We start from the raw sequence: 20958 nt of genomic DNA on the forward strand, positions 1-20958 counted from the left end.
GCAATCCTTAATCCCTGGGGCAATCGCAGATTCCTCTTCTGTGACCACCTCCCAGCCCCACCTCAAGTCTGGCCCTGAGTTCTCTGTTGTTACCTTCTGCAGTGGCCAGAGATATACTCCCTTCCTCAGGTCTCTATCAGTCTCTGATCCACCCTGCGCCCACAGCCAGATTGGCCTACCCTAAACAATGGTCTCATGTCTCTCTCTAAAACCTCCAGGGACCATGCTCTAAAGTACAATGCCTAAGTTCCTACCTGTGGCCCTTTCTCCTCCCCTCTCTCTGTAAATCCTTTGCTTCTTTCCTTTAGGATCAGTCACCTTTATAGAGACCAAGAGCATGGGCTCCTGAATCAGACAAGCAAACAACTCAGTTCCTGTGCTACCACTTGCAAACTGTCACGTGGCCAAGTTTCCTCAGGGTTCTGTGATTCAGTCTCCTTATCCTTAAAATGGGAAGAAAATTCTCTGTCCGGTTGGGTTATTTTAAGGATTAATACCTGCAAAGCACTTGGAACTGCTTAATAAATGGTAGTTAATTGTCTGAAAATGCCAGGTTCCCTTCTACCTTCCAGCCTTGTTCACTCCCCAAGGCATATCCTTTCTTGGGCCCTCCACCTGCAACTAAGGCCCTAGCTGACCCCCCTTGAACCCATGGAGCTTCCTTGAAAGTGGGGTTGTCACACTTAGGCAGAGGCAGGAGAAAGTCTGAAGAGAGCTGGAGGACTGACAGGAGAGAAGGGAAGCAGGAAAGACACCTGAGCTTGGTCTGGGACCATTGGGGAGGGGAAGGCTTGCAACTACTGAGCGTTCCCCCTCCTCTCCCCTCATACTGCAGGAGGGTGATTATCACCAGTGGAATAAATGAATGTTAGAAATGTCCACTGGCTGAGTTAGGCTGGAATCCCTACCAGGCAAGGCCACTACTCCAAGCTTCACCCCAGCGGGCCAGGCCTTTCTGCCCTCTGGCTGCTGGCACCATCGTAGTGGGAACATTTCCAGCCCAGGGGCCTGGCAGAGGGCTTCCAAGTAGGGGTGTGGCCTCTCTGGGCACCCATCTCTTTGCCTGTGTCCCAGCGGAGGGTTCTTTTGGCAGGATGGGGAAAGGGTCAGGCACCCATTAACAAATGACCTATGGGTAGGGAAGCAATGTCATCACCCTGGGGCCAACCTAGGGATTAGAATCAAGGTCTCCCAGGCACAGAGTAGGTGGGCCAAGACCCCACTGTCTTTCACTTAGGCCCGGTGACTTCCCCTTGGTAGACTGGTAAGCATCAGCCCTGATGGCTGGCTGGATGCTGGGTCCAAAACTTGACCTTAGGGTTCTTACTTTGTAAAAATGGCGTAATTATTACCTACCTTAAGGGTTGCTATAAGGGCTAAAGGAAACATTGCATTGAAAGCCCTGGCACAGTGCCAAGTGCAGACTCCATAGCACTTTACAGATTTTACTGTTCTTTGCTCATGACGGGAGTCTGAATAGAGGCATGGTGCGGCAGAGTCTCGACTTTATTCTAAAATATTGGGAAAGGTAGCCTGGACAACATAGCGGGACCTCCTCTCTAAAAAAAAAGTTTTTAAAATTAGCCTGAGGTGGGGCTGCACGTCTGTAATCCCAGCTAGTCAGGAGATTGAAGCAGGAGGATTGCTTGAGCCAAGGAGGTCGAGGCTGCAGTGAGTGGTGATCGCTCCACGGCACTCCAGCCTGGGCGACAGAGCGAGGCCCTGTCTCAAACAACAAAACAAACTTACAAAAAAAAAAAAAAAACCGGGAAAGGTGAGCGTCTGGACTGTGGGCCGGAAGAGGCCCAAGTGGACCTCCTTCCTCCACCCTGGAACTCGGGCAGGAGGCAGAGCACGAGGTGAGGAGTCCCGGACCCCAGAGCCCAGGGTTGGCGGCGGCTTTGTCTTCAATCGTCCACCTGTATCTCCTCGTCTGACTGGTGGGGCCGGGAGTCAGGGCCGGCGGGTCCGAGGCGGAGGCTGGGATGTGGAGCGCCGTCGGGCAGTGCTAAGCTGCACAGGACTTCGGGGGACAGCGCACGTAGCGAGGCGACGTCGGCGCGCATCTCCTCCACGTCGCGCTTGAGCTTGGCTCGTCGGTTCTGGAACCAAGTGACCACTTGCGCGTTGGCCAGGCCTAGTCGCGTAGCTAGCCCGTCTCGCTCGGACGGCGCCAGGTACTTCTGGAAGACGAAGCGCCGCTCCAGCTCCAGCACCTGTTGCGCGGTGAACGCCGTGCGTGACTTGCGCCGTTTGCGGCCGGCAGGGCCAGGGCCCAGCGCGTTCGCGGCTGCCCGCCCTACGGGGATAGGGAGGGGGTCAGTTTCCAGCCTCCGGGAATCAGGCTGCGGCCTGGAAAGAAAAATTGGGGGTGGGGTTGGGCCGGTGGCGGTGGGGAAAGTAGAGGGAGAGCCAGGAAGGCGGATGGGGACCCGAACTGTGATCCCTTACCGGGAGTCAGGCCCAGGTGGGGATAGGGGGCGCAAAGCGGGCTGGCCACAAGGATACGAAAGGCAGCAGGCTGAGGGCGTATTGTAGGGGCAAGGAAGTGAAGGAAGGGAGGGATGATTCAGAGGGGACCGGGTGCAGGGTCAAACCTTCTGGGGTGGAGCCTTTGAGGCTTTTAGGAGCCTCAGGCTGAGCAGGCTATAGGTTGAGGGTGACACCAGAGGCGAGTAAGAGTCAGGGCAGCCGACCCAGCGTGGCGGTGTTAACAGGACTTAGATCATGCCCTTCCATGGATCGGGTCGGGCATTCGGCTTACAGTTCCTTAGTGACACCAGAGCCCGCTCCTCGAGCCCAAAAGGGAAGATAATGAGGTACAGAGAGCGAGGAAAGGCAGAGTGCGCAGTCCCGCGCCCAATGCTGCGCCAAGGACTTTCTGCTCCTTGACTCCTCTCGAGAAGAGAGTGCCTTGGAGCGGAGCTTGGTCACCCGGAGAGACTCGACCCTCTTTCCAGCGCTTTCTGTGCCTCCCTTGCAGGCTCAGTCGTTTACCGCCTGCGGCTCAAGCCTTTTGTCTCTTTCTCTCCTGCCTTTCTCTATCGCGACTGCCCTGCCTACAGGGAACAGAGCAACTGGTAGCTCAGTTGGCGACAGTCTGCCCTTTCCCTGCGGTACTGGCGGCCTTCCGGAGCCGCCGCGGAAACTTGGGACTAACGGAAGAGAGGTGAGAAGTCGCAGGTGCGAGTCCTGGCATGTGGGCTGAGGACAGGGGACGGATTAGGGTGGGTGGCCTGGGGTGGGACAAAGGTTTGAGACGGGGAACCAGGAGGAGAGAGGTGGGGAAAAGGCCAAGTCAGAGTCCGCGACCTTGCCGGCTCTATACCTTCAGAGGGCTGCGGAGCGCGCGCGTCAAGTCCGCGGAAAGTTTTACTAGTCAGCTCCTCCAGCGCGCACAGCGGCGACGTTGGACCCGGACCCGACTCTGGAAGCTGCGGCGCAGAGGGTGCTCGGGGGACCATGCCCGGGGCTAGGATGTCTGCGATGCTTAAGAGTGTCCGGGGTGTTCGGGGCTCGCGTCCCGAGTTCATGGTCGGCCGGGCTGGGGCGGTCCCGCTGCCCGCTGCGCTCGACTCCGCAGCCGCCTGGGCCCCAGCGCTTGGCTCCCGATCCGGGCCCCTAGCCTCGGACCCGCCCCCGGCTCTGGGCCCGAGTCCCGTGTGCCCCTCCTCCTGCGTCCCCACCTCTCCACCCTAGGCCCTGGTGGGTTTGGAGCTCCTAGATGTCCGGGGAGGGTAATTCTGCAGGCTGGGGCAGGCGCGGAGAGCAGAAGCCGACCAAACTACCCTTCAGAGCAGGGCCGCGGGGCTGCTCCGCGCTGCGGGGTGCTGCACTGTGCACCGTCAGGCCGGGCCATACCTCCAGACGCTGTATGCCGCCGACTCCCCGCCTAGCAGCCGCTCTGGCTCATAAACTCGTAGACGATAAAATTGCCTTCTCTGGCCCCAGCGGCTGGGGATTTGCAAAGTTCTAAGGAAGGCTATCAGGGCTGACTGTGCTGGGATATCTGATCCCAGCTAGGACCTCAGTCTCCTAACCTGGCTCCCTCTTCCCCACCCCACCCCTGAGAAACGTTGTTTAAAAGGTCCTGGCGGCTGGAAGTGATTAGTGCTGCGTGGGTCGGGGGCGCAACACTTGAGAGGACCTGGCCTGGCAGAGCGACTGCAACTGGGAGTAGTGGGGATGCCACGAAGAAGCAAGCACAGGTGAACGGATTCTAGGCTGCCCCACCTGACGAGGTCAGAACACACAGAGAAGCTGCCAGGAGACCCGGGCCGCAGGAGAGAAGACCCAGGGAACTCCAAACTGGTGCAACTGCCCAGGAGGGGTCTTTGTCAGTGAGGACTGGCAAAATCAGTCGATTTTGTCTGTCTTTGTCTTCTTCTTCTTAAGCTCCCATAGTTCAGGTATGTATGGTTTCCCCAGCCTGCGGAGGCTCAGAAACTGCCAAGGGGAGCAAGGTGCCCTGGCCAGAGAGGAGTCACTCCCCATAGAAGAGAGACTTGAAGGGCAGACTTTACGAACCCAACTGGATTTTGGGACAGGCATCCTGACAACCCAGGTGCTAACTGTGAGGCCTGGTGTATTCATTCCTCTTTAATCTGGGTTTTATCTGCCACACTTATACTGGTTCTGGGCTCATACCTGGGTAAGCACCTGCAGCCCTCCTTTGTAGGAAGAAGGCAGCTCAGGGACAGCGGTGCCTCAGCAGGGGAGACCCAGCAAGGTATGGGTTTTGTTCCTACATTCCACCCCAAACAGTTGGAGGATTGACAGCCCAGAGGCGGGGAAGCCCTGCCACTTCTGAGGAGCTTGCAGCTTTGCTGCCCAGGGAAGTTAGAAACTGATGTGCTTCTAGCTTTTTAAAACAGTGCCACGAAGAACCAGGCCAGTCCCTCCTGGACTGTCCATTATGTCACTTTCCTTGTAGACTGCTGCGTCTCCCACCATCTGTGCAGTGTCCACCTGTCTATTCCCTGGGGCAACTGCAGCATGCAATTGGGGTTCCCTAAACAGGGCTTAGGAGATCCAAGGCACCTGGGCCAAAGACTCTTTGACAAAGATGGGAAGGCACCTTCATAGGGTCTTCTTGGTAAAGGGCTCACTCCAACAACCCCCCTCCCCCACCCACAACATTCACACAATGCCCTTCTGGAAAGCTGAGCAACACACTTAAAGCCTGATAGGCCACTGCTGGATCAAAGAGCAGAGCCAGGCCATGGTGGAAAGCTGAGCTGCCTCAGGACCTTGTTAAATGGTTATTAATGGTGAGGGGCAGAGGAGGTCCTGGAGAGATCTTCGGGCTACAGGCCTCAGCCCTGGAAACCATCCCAGTGGTTTCACTTAATGTGCAATAAAGCAGCTCTCTGGAGGCAGCAGGAAGTGCCCCACTGCATCCCAGGCATGTCACCAAGCAGACGCTGCAATCTTCACTCATACATCCTCTATGTGGCTTTTGTGTCTGTCTCTACCTCTGCTCTCAATTACTTGCGTGTGTCTGTGAGGAGTGCGGAGCTCCTTATGGGCCTGTGCCTTGCAGCCCCTTCCATCTCTCCCGCCTGGTTCTCCCCTCTGCAGCTGGGCTCAGGTACTGGGATTGGACAGCTCCCAAACATGAGTTTGGAGGAGGAGATGGAAGTGGAGACTAGCAAAGGGAGGAGGCCCAGGACAGCAGAGGCCCCTCTAAGGTCATCATAGCGGCCAGGGACTAGTCCAGGGGATCGTGGGGCCACAGAAGGGGACTTTTCCCAGTACTGGAACTCGAGCTGGGGAGAAACCGGATCCACAGAGAGGGGTAGGAGGAGGGTGAGTGATTAATGAGGAAGATTAAGAGATTAAACCTTGTTCTAGGTTGGGGAGGGGACACTTACTCGGCTATCCTATAGGCTACCCCCAACCCCAGCTTGGAAGCGCAGAAAATCCCGGGTGCTCGCCTCTTCCCGCCCACGGGTGGAACCCTCCCTGTTCAAGATCCTTCTCAAGAGATGCAGGGAGGCCAGCCTTCACCACTGGCCCCGCGGGGCGGACTGTTTTCCTTCCCCGTCATCCTCAGGCAATCTCTTGTGTTTCCCACCTTCTCAGATTCCTTTTATTGTCCCTTCAGACATTTCAGGGCCCTGCACTCCCTCCCCTTGTAGAGATCCCCACATTCCAAATTCGGTCTCTTGGGAAGGCACCCCATTCCCACTTAAGGATGCTTTCTCACACCTCCCCTTTCAGATTTCCCATTCTCATCCCCCAGCCCTACCCCCACCTTATCTTGCATACCCCATCGGCGGGTTCCTCCACCCCGGGCCGCCCCTGCTCAACCCAGTTCCCCACTGGTGGCACGGAGTCCTGCTCAATAAACGACCTTTAGTCTCTGATTGCCTGGCCCGGACATTCCACTGAATTCTGTGAATGTGTAGAAGGGTTGGAGTAACCCCTCAGAATAACCCCTTGGGGAGGTGGACAAGGACAATCTCAGAGAAGAGCTTGCCCCCCTCCTCCCCACCCTTAGGGAACATCCGTGAACGGGAGTGAGAGGGAAGTGGGAGTTCAGGGAGGAAAGTCCAGGCAGAGGAGCGTGAGAAGGGGCGTCCGTCCGTCTCGCACACTTCTGGGATTGTTTTCTCTTTCAAAAAGAGCTACTGCGGAGTGAACCGATCCTTATATTTTAGTTTCATGACTTGGGGCGCGGCAGGCCTGTGAGTTGTTTTGCGCCCTGGACGTTGTTTTGCAAAGATCTCTGCGCGCCCACCGCCACCCTCCCGGGTGTGCGGGTGGGGAAGCAGCCAGCGGTGGGAAACTCGGACGCCCTCCCCGACACTTTTCTCCCCCCAACTCCGCAATAATCACTTCTAGGGAAGTCCTTTTTCCCATCAAGCCCTGGGAATGATTGGCCAGGCTGAGAGAGGGACCCGTCCTCCTCTGTGCCAAAGGCTGGAGCAAATCCTGGTGCTGTCGCCTTTGCGTGTGAGTCCTGGAAATGGCGGGGTTGAGGAAGGTGGGCAGAGGCAAGGTTTGGCCCCCCAGGGGAGAACGGACGCCTTGTCCCGAAAGTGCAGCACGGCCGAGAGCGTCCGGGGGTGCAGACAGCGCCCTGGGGTGGTCCTGCCGCCGCCTCTCCTTTGACTCCGGAGCGCCGCGCCGCGTCCGGGCGCGTTCTCAGTTGCTCGAAGCCAGAGAGGACCCTGGGCGTGATTCTCTCTCCCTGGCACAGACGGAGACCCGAGTGACCCCGGGGTCCGGGTGGGAGTGGGGAATGGACCCATAGGCCCGGGACGAGCGGCGCGGAGCCCGCAGCTGGCCAGCTTCAGCCACCTTGGGAGACGCAGTGCAGCTGCCGCTGCTGACAGACTAGACCAAGGCTCGGCCGGGCCCCACCCCAGATCCGGCCAGAGCGCCTTCCGCGCTGCTTGGCCTCAAGGCGTGAGTCACCAAGGGCCTCAAGTCCCGTGACTTGGTTCTCAGGGTCTCCGGCCTCGGGCCCATTAATCTTCAGACCTGGCTTTTTCGACGCCGAGCTGCCGCCCAGCCCCAACGGGAGGGCCTTCCAGGGAGACCAAGTCGGACTGCTCCCCAACTCCCGCAGCTGCTCGGCCCCTGCAAAGCCCCCGGGAGCGTTTCTACTCTCCCTTGAGCCCATGCCACTCCCCTGTCACTCCTAGGAAACTCGTTTTTGCGCAGAAACTCCTGGAGAACAGCCCTGGCCGCCACGTACTTGCCCGGACTGCAAAGCCCACAGAGCTTCAATTCGGAGGAAGAGGAGTGGGGAGCCCTGAGCTGGGGTGTTCCTGGAGGAGGTCGAGGAGGGGGCTAGTGGGGGAGAGGCATTCCCTGGAAACGTTTGGAAGCTTTGGTAATCTTGGAGACCATGTCAGGAAAGAAGCGTACCCATGCCGTCCGCGGTGTGCCCACCCGGGTCCCCATCAGTGCCCCACGCACTCGAGCTCTTCCTCGGCGTCTGCAGCCTCTTCATCCGCGCGGAGAGGCGGAGGTCTCCCGGAAAGCCAGTCCGACTGTGGCACCCCAGAGCGTCCAATGCGAGCTCAGGCCTTTCCCACAAGTCTGGAGTTTTCTTACCCAGTTGAGGCCACCTTTGCTGTACTCACTCCCTACCCTCTCGCCCCATCCTCTGCCACCCTACCTCCATCTTTGATGGCTAGCGCCTTCTGCCCTCAACAGCTTCGCACAACCAATCCCCTAGAAGCTGTGAAGTCAGACCAGCCAGGGTGGGACCTAGGTTTTAACTAGGGTTCTGGCTACACATGCTGTGCCTCCATACAGTTTGTCCCAGATTTGGCAGCAGGCCGGAACTCTGCTTTGGCCTCTGTCTGTTCCTGTCGCAGTTGGGCAAGTTTCTAGCTACCCCACTGAGAGGACCATAGAACAAGGACCCTGGCATGGCATACAGACAAGGAATGTTTGCTCAATTAATGAAGCTGGTGCCTTGCAGCTTCCCTCTTGTTCCTTGAAGTTGCCCTTGCTGTCCTCCACATCAGCTCCCTCTCCTCCTCAGCTACTTATTCCCCATCCTGACTTCTAGTCTTGGTCCCCAAGTACTTGTTGAATTCTGTATGGACAGCCAAGCATCCACTTTTGACAATCCCTGTGGCCCCACCCCATTTGTTTTTTAGACTTCTCCCTCCTTTTTGTCCCCATCCCCCAAGTTATAAAACTATAACACAATTCTTTGGATTTTTCTTTAAAATATCTCACTTGTTCAATCCTGCAGCAGCCACTGTCCAACTCCAGCCTTCTCACCACCGCTGAATTAGGACATCTCCTAAGAGGCCCGCACCCACACTGTATGCTGCAGCATACAAGGACAGCTGAGAGCTCCCCTCGAGGAAGGCTTCCCATCACCAAAAAGAGTGGTGTGGGAGGCCTGGTTTCACACATATAGGGATCCTCTACCCTTCTCCTTTGGCAAGACATTGAGGGCCCATGGCCATAGAGCACAGGTCCTTCTTCACAATGAAACTCAGGATTTTTGAAGAAGGCAGGACACAGCATGAGTGTGAGGCAGGAAGAATAAGGAAGAGAGGTGCTTTTTAAAAGTTTTTATTTCAAAAAATAAAGCTGCAGTTCATTTCACATAAATATCTGGGGAGGGAAGGGGAGTGGGATGGGGTGGGGGCTTGGCCCCTACCTCCTCTTCTCTTTCACACTGTATTGTAAAAGCAAAGGGGATGGCTAAGGAGAGAATGAGGAAGTAGTAGTCAGTGGGGAGTATTATTATATTATCCAAAGGGCCCCTCAGCCCACCCTTCCCCTGCGGACTGTGGGTTGGTTGGGGGGAGTCTGAAGGGGGGTGAAGCCAGGGATGGTGGCCTGGCTTACCTTGCCGAACCAGCGGGAGAGCCATATCTGCTTCATTGTCATGTGATCAGGGAGAACTTCATTGTCAAAAAGGAGCTGCACCTAGGAGGGAGATGGGGGTATAATTTTAGGAACTTTCTGGCAGGTCAAAAACTACCCTGGTCCACCCTAGACTTTGTCCCTCCTTTCTTAGCCCCTTCTCCCCTCCAAGAAACCAACTGTGAGACTACTCACATGCTGAGGGTTTAGCATCAAGCGGTGACACAGGACCCTCCGGAGATGGCGTACCTCAGCTCTAACAGAACATCGGACATACTTGTTCTGGGAGCAGGGAGGGGAGGGAAGAGGGCAAGGTGTGTGAGGGAAGGGCCATGGGAGGTGAGTCTCCTTAGAGAGGCCCTCCCCTCAGCCCTTCTCACCTGCAGGACGCTTTTATTCTTGTCTTTGCCAGAACTGGGGGGAAATAGACACAGGTTAGGGAACCCTATCTTTCCTCCTCTCCCCCACCCAGAGCCATGATATACTCTCTTCAAGGGGATAGGTACTCACTCACTGCTTGGCCTCTCCCCCATACCCTCCCTGGCTCTGGGTCATTGGCACTGTCACCTTCTGCAACCCCTGACCTTCTCCTACCTCAGCCGCTCCAGGCACAGGTTCAGCTGCTCATCATAGCGATAGTAGTGGGCTTTAGAGTGGTCAAAGCTGCTGAAGGGGAGGCCAAGGTTGCTCAGTGCTGGCTCTGAGAAAGATAGGGTAGTGAGGTGGCTGGTGGCACACATTCCATACTCCTCTTTCCCCAGAGAGCAAAACTGGGCAAGAAGAATGCTCTGGGGGCTTTACTCTCCCGCGGCCAAGGACATACCTTCCCCACTGGGCTGGGTGACCCGGTCCAAACCTCGGGACTGGTAGAATTCCCGAATCCGTTTCTCTTCACCTAGAAGAAGGTGAAATATGAGAATAAAGTATTAGCCCCTCCTCACTCTTTGTCCTTCCCTCATCTTTGGCCTTCTGCCTACATGATTCCTACCAAAGCCCCTGTCACCTCAAGCTGCCACTCAGCAATTAGTCCTCAAGAAGCCCCTCAAAGTCAGGTTGGTCACTCACTGTCCTGCAAGCCAGGCACCAGCTTGTACACGATGTCCTGCATGACCCGGTCCAGTTTGAGGTTGAGCAGTGGCTGTGTCTCGTGGATCTTAATGTTGCACATGGGGCAGTACTTGCTAGTTTGGAGGTACTTCACAATACAACTCTTGCAGACTGCAGGAAAAGAAAAGTAGATTCTCAGGCCCTCTGGAAACTGGATTCATGGGCTGGGTGGGGTGCCTGGATTCGTGGGGCAGGCCGCACAGAAGCTGGCAGTCGGCTTGGTGAAGACTAGGGACTGGAAGAACTAGGCAGTCTCCAAGGCACTCACAAGTATGAAGACACTCTGTGATGGTGGTGGCATCCACGAAGTAGCCGGCGCATAGGCAGCAAACAATGTGTTCATTCAAGTCTTTGATCTTCACTCGAACTTCCTCCTGAATATACACCCTCCGTCACCAACCATCCACCCTCAGCCCCCAACCCGTGCGCCTTCCCACTCTGGGGGTCGCCTCCTTCATCACACTCCACAGCCAAGCCCCGTGTCCTGCGCCATCAGCCGGGGATGAGCTCCAGGGGGCTGGCACTCCCCCTCCGCCCAGCAGAGGGCTCCGCGCACAGCGGGGGCTTCCCTCACGTGGACTCGCCTGACCCTCCTTTCCCAGGGGAGACTACACAACGTCGGCGACACAATGCGCAGGCGTCCTAAGCGGAGTTTGGCAACCCGATCGCAATCACGCAGGCGCACTGGGCACTCTGTCTCTGCGCAGGCGCACTGGGCGCCCGGCCAGCCACCGCCCGTCCTTTAGCCCGCCCCAGTTCGCACCGCTGGCCGACCACAGCAGTAACCCTGCCGCCCTTGCACCTCGTTCCGTAGCGGGTCCATCTTGTACACTGACTGGAGCTGGTTCCGAAGCCTCATCGCGATCGCAATCTGGCCCCCCTGAGGAGACGCCATCTTAAAGGCTGATCCCAGCCTGCCACTTCCGGTGCCGCCTGCAGGGCGGGACTTGTCTCCCAGCAACGAGGTTCTAGGTCTTTTCGGATTCGCTCACCCTCTGTAAGGCCCCGCCCACGTTCCTTTCTCCCCGTGTGCTCACCTGAGCCCCACCGGCCCCTCCCCTCCTCAATCCGTAATTAAGGAGTGGTGGGGGGGCATAGGGAAGGGTCCTATCTCTTCAGCCTCCTGTAGAACTCATCATAGTAGACCCTAAGCGACCTCAAGACTAACTTTTGGAGCCTGCGAAAGACTGCCCCCTCCTACCCCCAAAGGCCCGGCAGTCTTGTGCCTGCTACCCGCTCAGGGTCGTCGGTCTTCTGTGACGACTACCCTGCTGAAGAAGCCCCTCCTGGGTCCTCTCCTCGTAATGCCGCCCTGTCGGCGTCCGCGGAGCGGAGCTTCATCCAGATGGCGGGCCTTCTCCCCGCTCCACGGAGGGAGTTTCTCGGGCTTTGCAGAGTCTCGGAGAGGGTGCCGGGGGATGGGGAGGGAGAGACCCCCAGGGACTTGGTAGTGATCTTATCCCCCCATTCTCCCCCTGCTGCCGGGGATGGGGGGGCAGGCCCTGGTTAATGATGATGATTTAATCATCGGCGCCTGCGGAGGCCTGGGACAGACTAATGCAGAGCAGATGCCGAAGGAGGAGGGGAGGACGACTAGGACACTGCCACACACAGACAGGCTTAGGCAGCGAGCGCCTGTAGTAGCATAGGCCCAGCCTCGCACTTGGGGATTACGCGGGATGCTCGAGAGCTCTACACCGCCAGCCCTGGGTACTTAAAAAAGGATAAATTTCCTTTGAGGTATTAACATCAAATGTAACTGGAGATTCGAGAAGGGAGAGATTCCAATGGAGACCTCAAAAAGGCTTTCTGGAGAAAGTGGGACTTTGGGCACAATTTAGACTTGGGGGAGGGGGTGGAAGTGTGCTGAAATAGAAAGGACGTGGAGGGGAATGACCAGAGGACAGGAAGGTTAAGAGGTAGATTTGAGAGTGGTAATAGAAAAAGCAGGGCCTTAAAGAGTTGCAATTTTTAGCCTGAGGGCAATTGGGAGCTAGCGGACTTTTTTGAAGGGAGGAGGTTATCCTGTGAAAGCGACATTTTTGTTCATTTCTCTTCAGAGGGAATTGGAGTGAATATGCAGCAAGAAGTTATGAGATTAGTGATTAATCAACTATACATTACAGCCACTGTTTACCTACTTCCCTGGTCCAAGTCACTATCCTCTGTAGTGGCTTCTTGACTGTTTTCCTTGAGTCCCCCTTCGCGTGTTCTCAACATAACAGCTCAGTGCTATGTTTCTCAGAGCTAGTGATTCTGATAAAATATGAAACACAAAGGACAAAGGACAATTTTTGAGATGTGGATGTGTTTATTATTTTTATGGTGATGTTGGTTTCATGGGTATATACATATGTCAAAACTTATCAAACTGTACACTTCAAATATCTGCAGTTTATATGTCCATTATACCTCAAGAAAGCTATTAAAAATAAAGTTGAAAAATTAGGTTGTTTCTTTTTTACTGTTTAAAACCTGTTGAGAGCTTTCCTTTTTTTTTTTTTTTTTTTTAATTTTTTTTTTTTTTGAGATGGAGTCTCGCTCTGTCGCCCAGGCTGGAGTGCAGTGGCCAGATCTCAGCTCACTGCAAGCTCTGCCTCCCAGGTTTATGCCATCCTCCTGCCTCAGCCTCCCAAGTAGCTGGGACTACAGGCGCCCGCCACCTCGCCCGGCTAGTTTTTTGTATTTTTTAGTAGAGACGGGGTTTCACCATGTTAGCCAGGATGGTCTCGATCTCCTGACCTCGTGATCCGCCCGTCTCGGCCTCCCAAAGTGCTGGGATTACAGGCTTGAGCCACCGCGCCCGGCCAAGAGAGCTTCCCTTTTCAATCAGAATAAAAGTCAAAGTCTTACAGTGGTGTGCAAGGGCCTGCATAGTCTCTTCAGATACACCAGGATATCCTTCCACTGTGTCCCCAACTTGAAATGCTTAGGCATCCAAAATGGCTCCCCCCTTCTTTCAGGTCTTTACTCATGAGGCTTCTGTAATCACTCTAGATGAATAACAACTCACCCACCCTTTCACTTCCTTGCTTTTTTTTTTTTGTTGTTGTTAGCATTTATTAGCATTCTTAGCATTTATTATTATTTAATATACATTTCTAATATATATTATAAATATTTTCTAGTTATTTTCAGAAAATATTTTCTAGAAAACATATTTCCTAGTTTTTCATCTGCCCTTTCCACTAGACTATAAGCTTCTCAGTGGCAGGGATTTTTTTCCTCCTTTGTGTTCACAGATACAGCTCCAGTGCCAGCTGCATAGTTGGTGTTCAATAAAAATTTTCTGGATGAATACATGAATGAATCCAAGTGGTAGTGATGACAGCCTCAATTAGGGTTTTAGCAATGGCAATGGAAAGGAAGGGCTGTATCTGAAACATTTCAAAGGAAAGTATAATAGGAGGAAGTAGCCAGGAACCTGGCTTGGTAGGCCTGGGTAAGAGGGTGAAAGAAGAGCTTTGGAGGGAAGCATGTCCTCCATCCTGCTGGACTTATGTGGCTGCAGGGAAGCAGGGGGAGCTTGTTAGAAGGCTAGAAGAGTGAGTGGTGGGGCTGAAGTGTCAGAACGAACCAGGGATGGAGGTCTCAGAGTTATCTGGCTGGATATGAGAGTTGGGACTTTTGGAATGGGTGGAACTTGAGCAGATGTAGAGATAAAGAAAGTTTAAGGCCTGGCGCAGTGGCTCACGCCTGTAATTCCAGCACTTTGGGAGGCTGAGGTGGGTGTATACTTGAGCCCAGGAGTTGGAGACCAGCCTGGGCAACATGGTGGGACTCCATCTCTACAAAAAGTACAAAAATTAGCCTGGCATGGTGGCGCATACCTGTAGTCTCAGCTACTTGGGAGGCTGAGGTGGGAAGATTGCTCGAGCCTGGGATGTTGAGGCAGCAGTGAACTATGATCGTGCTACTGCACTCCAGCCTGAGCAACAGAGTGAGATCCTGTGTCTTAAAAAAAAAGAAAAAAGAAAGCTTAAGTGTGAGCTCTGAAGAATCCTCACAGTCTTCAGTGGAAAGAGCCAAATCAGTGGAAGAAAAACATAAGCAGTGACTACGAAAGTCCAAAGATGTGGAATAAGATATTACAGAAGCAAAAAGAAGGGACACTTCAAAAAATAATTGATGACCAACAAAGTAAAACATGTCAAGGAAGTCCTGGAGGAGGGATACTGAACACTGCAGCTCTCTGAGAAAGGGTTACTATAATGAAGGCAGCTTGCACTGAGTTAAGAATAAATCATGATGAAATGGAGGCAGTACGCATGAAGTAAAAAGGAAAGGAAAAGCATGATCTCTTTTGAAGACTCAGGCCAAGATTTTGTCCAGATAATAAAGATCTGAGACAGTTGAGGCATAGGAAAGACTAAGTTGATGAGAGCCACGGACACACAGGACATGGTGAGACAGATCCAAAGCAGTGTGTTTGAGGGGGCACTCATTCCAGCACCTTTATCTTCAACATAAACCAGCAGGAACAATCCTTTCCCTGTGAATCAGATTCAAGGAGGCAAGAGAGGACATTTCAAGCCAGGTTGGGATGGTGGCACACACCTGTAACTCTAGATACTCAGGAGGTCAAGGTGGGAGGATTGTTTGAGCCCAGGAGTTTGAGGCCAGTCAGCCAGCCTGGGCATCACAGTGAGATGTCTCTTAAAAAAAGAGAAAGTCCTAGGACTGTGGTCTGAGTGACATAACTGGATACCATCTGTTCTTGAAGTGGGGCACTAAAATATTTTTAAAACTCCCCAGAAGACTTGTATGAACTACTGAGTTTGTGACCATTCTTAAACGATTAGTTGGACAGTCTCTGGGTGGCAGTACCATCTGTGCTGAACTCAAAAGGCAGGGGTGTGTGTACGGGTCTGCATGATGTTGCCTTTTTTTTCATTTGTTGATTCACTCACTGACTCATTCAAGGATTTATTTAGGTTGGCTGGAGACACACTGATTACCCTGCCCCCCTGCCCCCAGACTCACCCTTCAGAGCAGAGAAAGGGACTAGCAAACTCCTAACCTGCACACCAGCCCCCCATTCAGAGATTATATTTCTTTGCTGTCTCCCTAGGTTCCCTGTTCCCATCTGGGGGAATCCAGCCCTTGCTATCAAGGAAGATTTTTTTTTTTTTTTTGAGATGGAGTCTTGCTCTGTCACCCCAGACTGGAATGCAGTAGTGATCTCGGCTCACTGAAACCTCTGCCTCCCGGATTCAAGTGATTCTCAGCCTCCCCAGTAGCTGGGATTACAGGTGCCTGCCACCATGCCCAGCTAATTTTTTTGTATTTTTAGTAGAGACAGGGTTTCACCATGTTGGCCAGGCTGGTCTGTCTTGAACTCCTGACATCAGGTGATCTGCCCCCTCTTGGCCTTCCAAAGTGCTGGGATTACAGGTGTGAGTCACTGCTCCCGGCCTGAAGATTTGGACTAAACAGGTTCATGCTTCCTTGTAGCCCTCTCAACTGCTGAGAAAAGTGCATGGGTTTCTGTAAAGGGATGGGAGGTGATAATGTTGTTTGTCTTCTCCATCAAGATGAAAATACATCTGGTAAATTGGTAGGAGCCCCCATCCTCTTTCAGAACAGGCTGTGAGCAGGGCTGAGGAGGGGCTGGACAAATTGGATAGTAGAGGTGGTGAAGATGGGGGAGGTTGACACTTTTTTTGAGACAGAGTCTTGCTCTGTCACCCAGGCTGGAGTGCAGCGGCACGATCTCGCCTCACTGCAAGCTCCACCTCCTGGGTTCATGCCATTCTCCTGCCTCAGCCTCCCAAGTAGCTGGGACTACAGGCACCTACCACCACGCCCGGCTAATTTTTATATTTTTAGTAGAGACGGGGTTTCACCGTGTTAACCAGGAAGGTCTCAATCTCCTGACCTCGTGATCCCCTCCCCCCCGCCCCCCGCCGCCTCGGCCCCCCAAAGTGCTGGGGTTACAGGCGTGAGCCACTGCGCCCGCCAGGTTGACACTGTTCCCCCTACTGCCCTCTGTCCAATTTATGGTTCACCTCCTCTAGACATAAGGCTTCGGAGAACACTGGAGGGCTGGTAGGGCTGGTGGACAGAGCTCACTCTTCTTTCTCTTCATCTTCCTGCCCAGATGCCCAAATATCATTCCTGGTTCCCAGGGGAGAAAAGACCCCCTCACCCTGCCCCAGGCACCAGGCTGCCGGCCCATCTGCTGGGGAGAAAGGAGGGGGCAGAGTCTTTCCCAGGGGATCCTGAAGAATCAGTTTGAAGATCAGTGCTCCCAGGGAGATCCAGCTACTAGACTTCCAAGGCATTTCGGTTCACACGGGAAACCAGCAGGATGGAGCTGAACAGCGGGGTGGGCTGGGGACGAGGGTAGAGGGCTGGCACAGCAGAGTAAGGTCCTTTGGCTACCACGTGTCAGAGGTAGGCTGAGCTGCTCATTGGTGCCCACCCGCCATCGCCACCGCAGGATGGTAGAAGCGCCCCCCTCTCTGAGCCCAGTCTCACCGGCTCAGAGGCGCCAGGGCCCCCCCGGGGGCCGGGGCGGGCCGGGGAAGGTAATGTAATTCCGGCCCAGCTAACCCGATTACGGCGGCCTGCACCGGGCAGGGCGGCGGCGGGGGCGGGTCTAAGGCTCAGGGGCCCGTCCGGCGGGGGTCCCATCCCCGGGAAGGACGCAGAGTTCACACACTCCCAGCTCCTGGATCCACGGCCAGAGGTCACAGGGTCACCAAGCGGCTTGGGTCTTTCCCCACCTCCCTTCTCTGACAGCTCCAGGCCATTTTCTGATTTTGGGTGGGGTAAAATGTTTATGGGAAACAAGGCGGCCAGGATCCAACCAAGGCCTCAGTGAGGTCCCACGTGTCCCTTGTGGCGAGATTTCGCCCTCCCGCCGTTGAGGAGGAAGAGTGTGAGAACAGACTTCCTAGGCACAGAATGGAAGGGCGGAGTCCTGCACTGGGGACTCCCTGCACTTGGGGTCCGGGGTAGAGCGCCAGCCCCAAGAACCCACCGGCCTGATTTGGCCGGGGTTGAGCCATGGTCCAGTTTACACGGATTTCGGAAAATCGAAATTCTAAGAAACACGGGACATCAATTACCGGTGCGCATGAACAGGGCTGGGGGGGACCTGCAGGAGAGGCCGGAAGGCGCACCACGGTCGCCGGCCCAAAGCGGCCGTTCCCCGCCCTTAGCCCCTGCCGTCCCCTTCCCACACCTGTTCTCTTCCTGGGCCTGCAGCTCACCGGGCGCCGTTCCCCAGCCGCTTCTTACGCAGCCGGGAAACCACAACGAGATTTGGTCTTCGAGGGCACTTAGGCGGGGACCACAACGAATCCAGGAGTTGGCCAGCAGGATCCATCGAGAGGCGAAGAGTGGGGGCTGGGGGAGGAGGCACCTGCGGAGGAAGCCGGTGAGGCGGAGGCAACCCAAAGGCGGAGGCCAGCAAGGATGGAGGCGCGGTGAGCATCTCCGCTGACTCAGCGGCCCATGCTCGGGCCCCTCCCGCGCTGAGCCTGGTTCCTAACACCCTGGCCCCCTGTCCCCCGCCCCGCACATCTCCACCAGCCAGCCTTCCCCCTGCGCTTGGCGCAAACAGGCGTCCCTTCCCCTTTAACTGCTGGGCCCCGCCCCTGCCCTACCCCCAGCCCCCACTACCCACCCGGGCCGATCCGTCAGTCACTGCCCCAGCCGGAGCTGGCCAACCCTCTCCACCCGGGACTTGGGCAGCGGCGCCGGCAGCCCAGCGTCTATTTGCGCTTGAGAGCCAGCAAGAAAGCTCCAGGGGCCCCAGCCGGCCGTGCTCCCCCGGGATGCAAGTCCCTGCGCGGACGCCCGGCAGCGGCTGGCACGGGCGCGGCTGCTCCGGGTGCACAGGGATGCTGCTGTTCTGGGGACCCCGGCGCCCTGCCTTGGCCAGCCCCGCGGGCCCCTGAGGCCACTGTCCGGAGCGCGCCGCCGCCGGGCTTCTGGAGCTGCCTGAGGCATCCTCCCCAACCATCGAACCTCCGGCGGTTCTTCTCGGCCCGGGCCGATGGAGCCGGGGATGCTGGGTCCACACAACCTCCCACACCACGAGCCAATCAGCTTCGGCATCGATCAGATCCTGAGCGGCCCCGAAACCCCTGGGGGCGGCCTAGGTCCGGGTCGCGGGGGCCAGGGTCATGGGGAGAGTGGGGCGTTCTCGGGTGGATACCACGGAGCCTCGGGCTACGGTCCCGCTGGCTCACTGGCCCCGCTGCCCGGCAGCTCCGGAGTGGGCCCGGGCGGCGTGATCCGCGTCCCTGCGCACCGCCCGCTGCCTGTGCCGCCGCCCGCGGCGGGGGCGCCTGCAGTGGCTGGGCCCTCGGGTTTGGGCGGCGCCGGAGGCCTAGCGGGACTCACCTTCCCCTGGATGGACAGCGGCCGCCGCTTTGCCAAGGACCGGCTCACGGGTGAGGTTGTCTGACCCCTCCAGTGTCACGCCCGACTCTGACCCCTCATCTCTTAGCTTTCTGCTCCAACTCAAGGACCCCTTTTACACCTCCCACTAGATCCTCCCAGGGGATCCTCCCCCAACTCGAATCTCTGGGTCCTGCCTCCGAGAGGCGATGGGGAGGGAGCTGCCGTCGGTGCCCGCGCCCTCCTTTGCAGTCCCACTGTCCAGGCGCGGGGAGGGTAGGGTGAAGTTACAGGGGACGCCTCCCTAGCATCCCAGGGGAAGGGCCTTTCTTGGCTATAGGGCTCGGCTGATGCTTAGGATCCGGGTAAGGGCAGGGCGCGGGAGCTCTGCGGCCTGGACAGCGGCGCGGCCTTCTTAGTGGCACCTAGGGCTACCCTGCAAACCCTGCCCTGCTCTTTCTTCCTCCCGGTAGCTGCGCTCTCGCCCTTCTCTGGGACGCGCCGCATAGGCCACCCCTACCAAAACCGGACCCCTCCGAAAAGGAAGAAGCCGCGCACGTCCTTCTCCCGCTCACAGGTGCTGGAGCTGGAGCGGCGCTTCCTGCGCCAGAAGTACCTGGCCTCTGCGGAGAGGGCGGCATTGGCCAAGGCCTTGCGCATGACCGACGCACAGGTCAAAACGTGGTTCCAGAACCGACGCACCAAGTGGCGGTGAGGCGCGGCGCGGGCGAGGGCGGACGGTGTCCCCGGGCCGGGCCTGGTGAGAAGCGAGGCGGCGGGCAACCCCGCTGACCCCGCGTCTCCCTTCCCCAGGCGCCAGACGGCGGAGGAACGCGAGGCCGAGCGGCACCGCGCGGGCCGGCTGCTCCTGCACCTGCAGCAGGACGCGTTGCCACGGCCGCTGCGGCCGCCGCTGCCCCCGGACCCTCTCTGCCTGCACAACTCGTCGCTCTTCGCGCTGCAGAACCTGCAGCCCTGGGCCGAGGACAACAAAGTGGCTTCCGTGTCCGGGCTCGCCTCGGTGGTGTGAGCGACGCCCGTCCGATCGGCGTGGAACGCCGGGCCCGGAGCGGTGGAGCGCGCGGCTGCCTGAGCACATGGTCTGGTGGCAGCCGGGCGCGTGAGGAGCGGCAGGCCTTGAGGCTGTCGTCGAGGGCTCCCCCACCACCGGCCGACTCCCAAGCCAGCGTTGCGCAGATGCACGGTCCGCTCAGAGGCGGCCCTTCCCGCCATTTTTCACTTCACTGCAGTTAAGCCGCCGCTGGAACCTGAGGCGCCGAGAGGGCGGGACCTGCAGGACAGTAGCCAATGAGGTGCGGGGAGGGGGCCGGGCTGGCCAATGGGAGCTGCTTTCCTGAGGGACTCGGAATTCTCCGGCGGGTGGTCGGGAGCTGGGGCTCTGCGGGGCGCTAGCGGCATTGCGCGCGGTGCACGCTGGGTCCGTACCAAAGGTGTGAAGGAAGGAAGACATCTACCACTGCGAAGTCATGGAGGGGGTGCCAGAGCGCGAGAGGCTGGCTGATTGTGACCGGAACCAGAGGGTTGTCCACCCCGGGCATCATCCCTCAACTGTAAAATAATCGCTAAGGATTCCTTCCTGACTTTGAGCCTCACGTTGTCATGTGTGTTCAGCCTGCTGGCAACATCCTCCGGCAACACGCCTGGGCAGGAGGCGAGTAGGATACTTACACACCCAACGAAAGAGAAAATCTAGAAAGAAAATCTGGCTCTGGTGTCACATAGGGACAGAGAAGGGAGAGGAGGAAACAGTGGACAAAGTTAATGGGCCCAGTGGAGTTAGGGTGAAGAGAATTTTGAAAATAATTTGGAAGTGAGAAGCTTAAGAAGAATCAAAGGTAATTCCAAGACTGGAAATGTGCAGCATCAGGAAATCAGTGGTGCTGTGGATGATGAAAGGGAAATTGGGAAGATTGGAGCAAGATTAACTATACAGGCAAAACTAAATGTTATACCTAGAGAAAATAAATCCTGGAGAAGTGCCTTTGAGGGAGATCAACTGACATCCACATAGAGGTGGACCTAGATAGAATGAATGAGAACAGATAGAATCTCTGAGGGAGGGCACTCTGAGGAGAAAAGCCGAGTTCTAAGGACTAAACCTTTCCACCAAATTCGACAACCACGTTTGCAATG

The 20958-nt window shown here is 56.3% G+C and overlaps 3 protein-coding genes across 5 annotated transcripts; 1 reads left to right on the forward strand and 2 right to left on the reverse strand.

Moving 5' to 3' along the window:
• Positions 1-1488: 1488 nt before the first annotated feature.
• On the reverse strand, positions 1489-7322 carry LBX2 (ladybird homeobox 2). 2 transcript variants are annotated; one of them, XM_025353903.1, is made up of 2 exons: positions 6672-7322; positions 1489-2299 (listed from the first exon to the last, which is right to left on the reverse strand). In XM_025353903.1, the coding sequence occupies exons 1-2, from the start codon at positions 6862-6864 to the stop codon at positions 1908-1910; spliced, it is 585 nt and encodes a 194-aa protein (XP_025209688.1). In that variant the 5' UTR covers positions 6865-7322; the 3' UTR covers positions 1489-1907. The 2 variants fall into 2 exon arrangements, with proteins under 2 accessions (XP_025209688.1, XP_025209687.1); XM_025353902.1 differs by lacking the exon at positions 6672-7322 and adding an exon at positions 3329-3709.
• PCGF1 (polycomb group ring finger 1) lies at positions 6344-11386 on the reverse strand. 2 transcript variants are annotated; one of them, XM_025353901.1, is made up of 9 exons: positions 11255-11386; positions 10721-10826; positions 10411-10563; positions 10169-10240; positions 9940-10045; positions 9726-9759; positions 9541-9627; positions 9328-9408; positions 6344-9180 (listed from the first exon to the last, which is right to left on the reverse strand). In XM_025353901.1, exons 1-9 carry the CDS (start codon positions 11345-11347, stop codon positions 9133-9135), a joined length of 780 nt encoding a protein of 259 aa, XP_025209686.1. In that variant the 5' UTR covers positions 11348-11386; the 3' UTR covers positions 6344-9132. The 2 variants fall into 2 exon arrangements, with proteins under 2 accessions (XP_025209686.1, XP_025209685.1); XM_025353900.1 differs by having other exon boundaries at positions 6344-9408.
• A 6733-nt stretch (positions 11387-18119) lies between these two features.
• Positions 18120-20804, forward strand: TLX2 (T cell leukemia homeobox 2). Its single transcript, XM_025354613.1, has 3 exons — positions 18120-18857; positions 19278-19515; positions 19618-20804. Exons 1-3 carry the CDS (start codon positions 18458-18460, stop codon positions 19832-19834), a joined length of 855 nt encoding a protein of 284 aa, XP_025210398.1. The 5' UTR covers positions 18120-18457; the 3' UTR covers positions 19835-20804.
• The last annotated feature ends 154 nt before the right edge of the window (positions 20805-20958 follow it).

The sequence above is a fragment of the Theropithecus gelada genome, chromosome 13, assembly GCF_003255815.1.
Source record: "Theropithecus gelada isolate Dixy chromosome 13, Tgel_1.0, whole genome shotgun sequence".
Taxonomy (NCBI): Eukaryota; Metazoa; Chordata; class Mammalia; order Primates; family Cercopithecidae; genus Theropithecus; species Theropithecus gelada.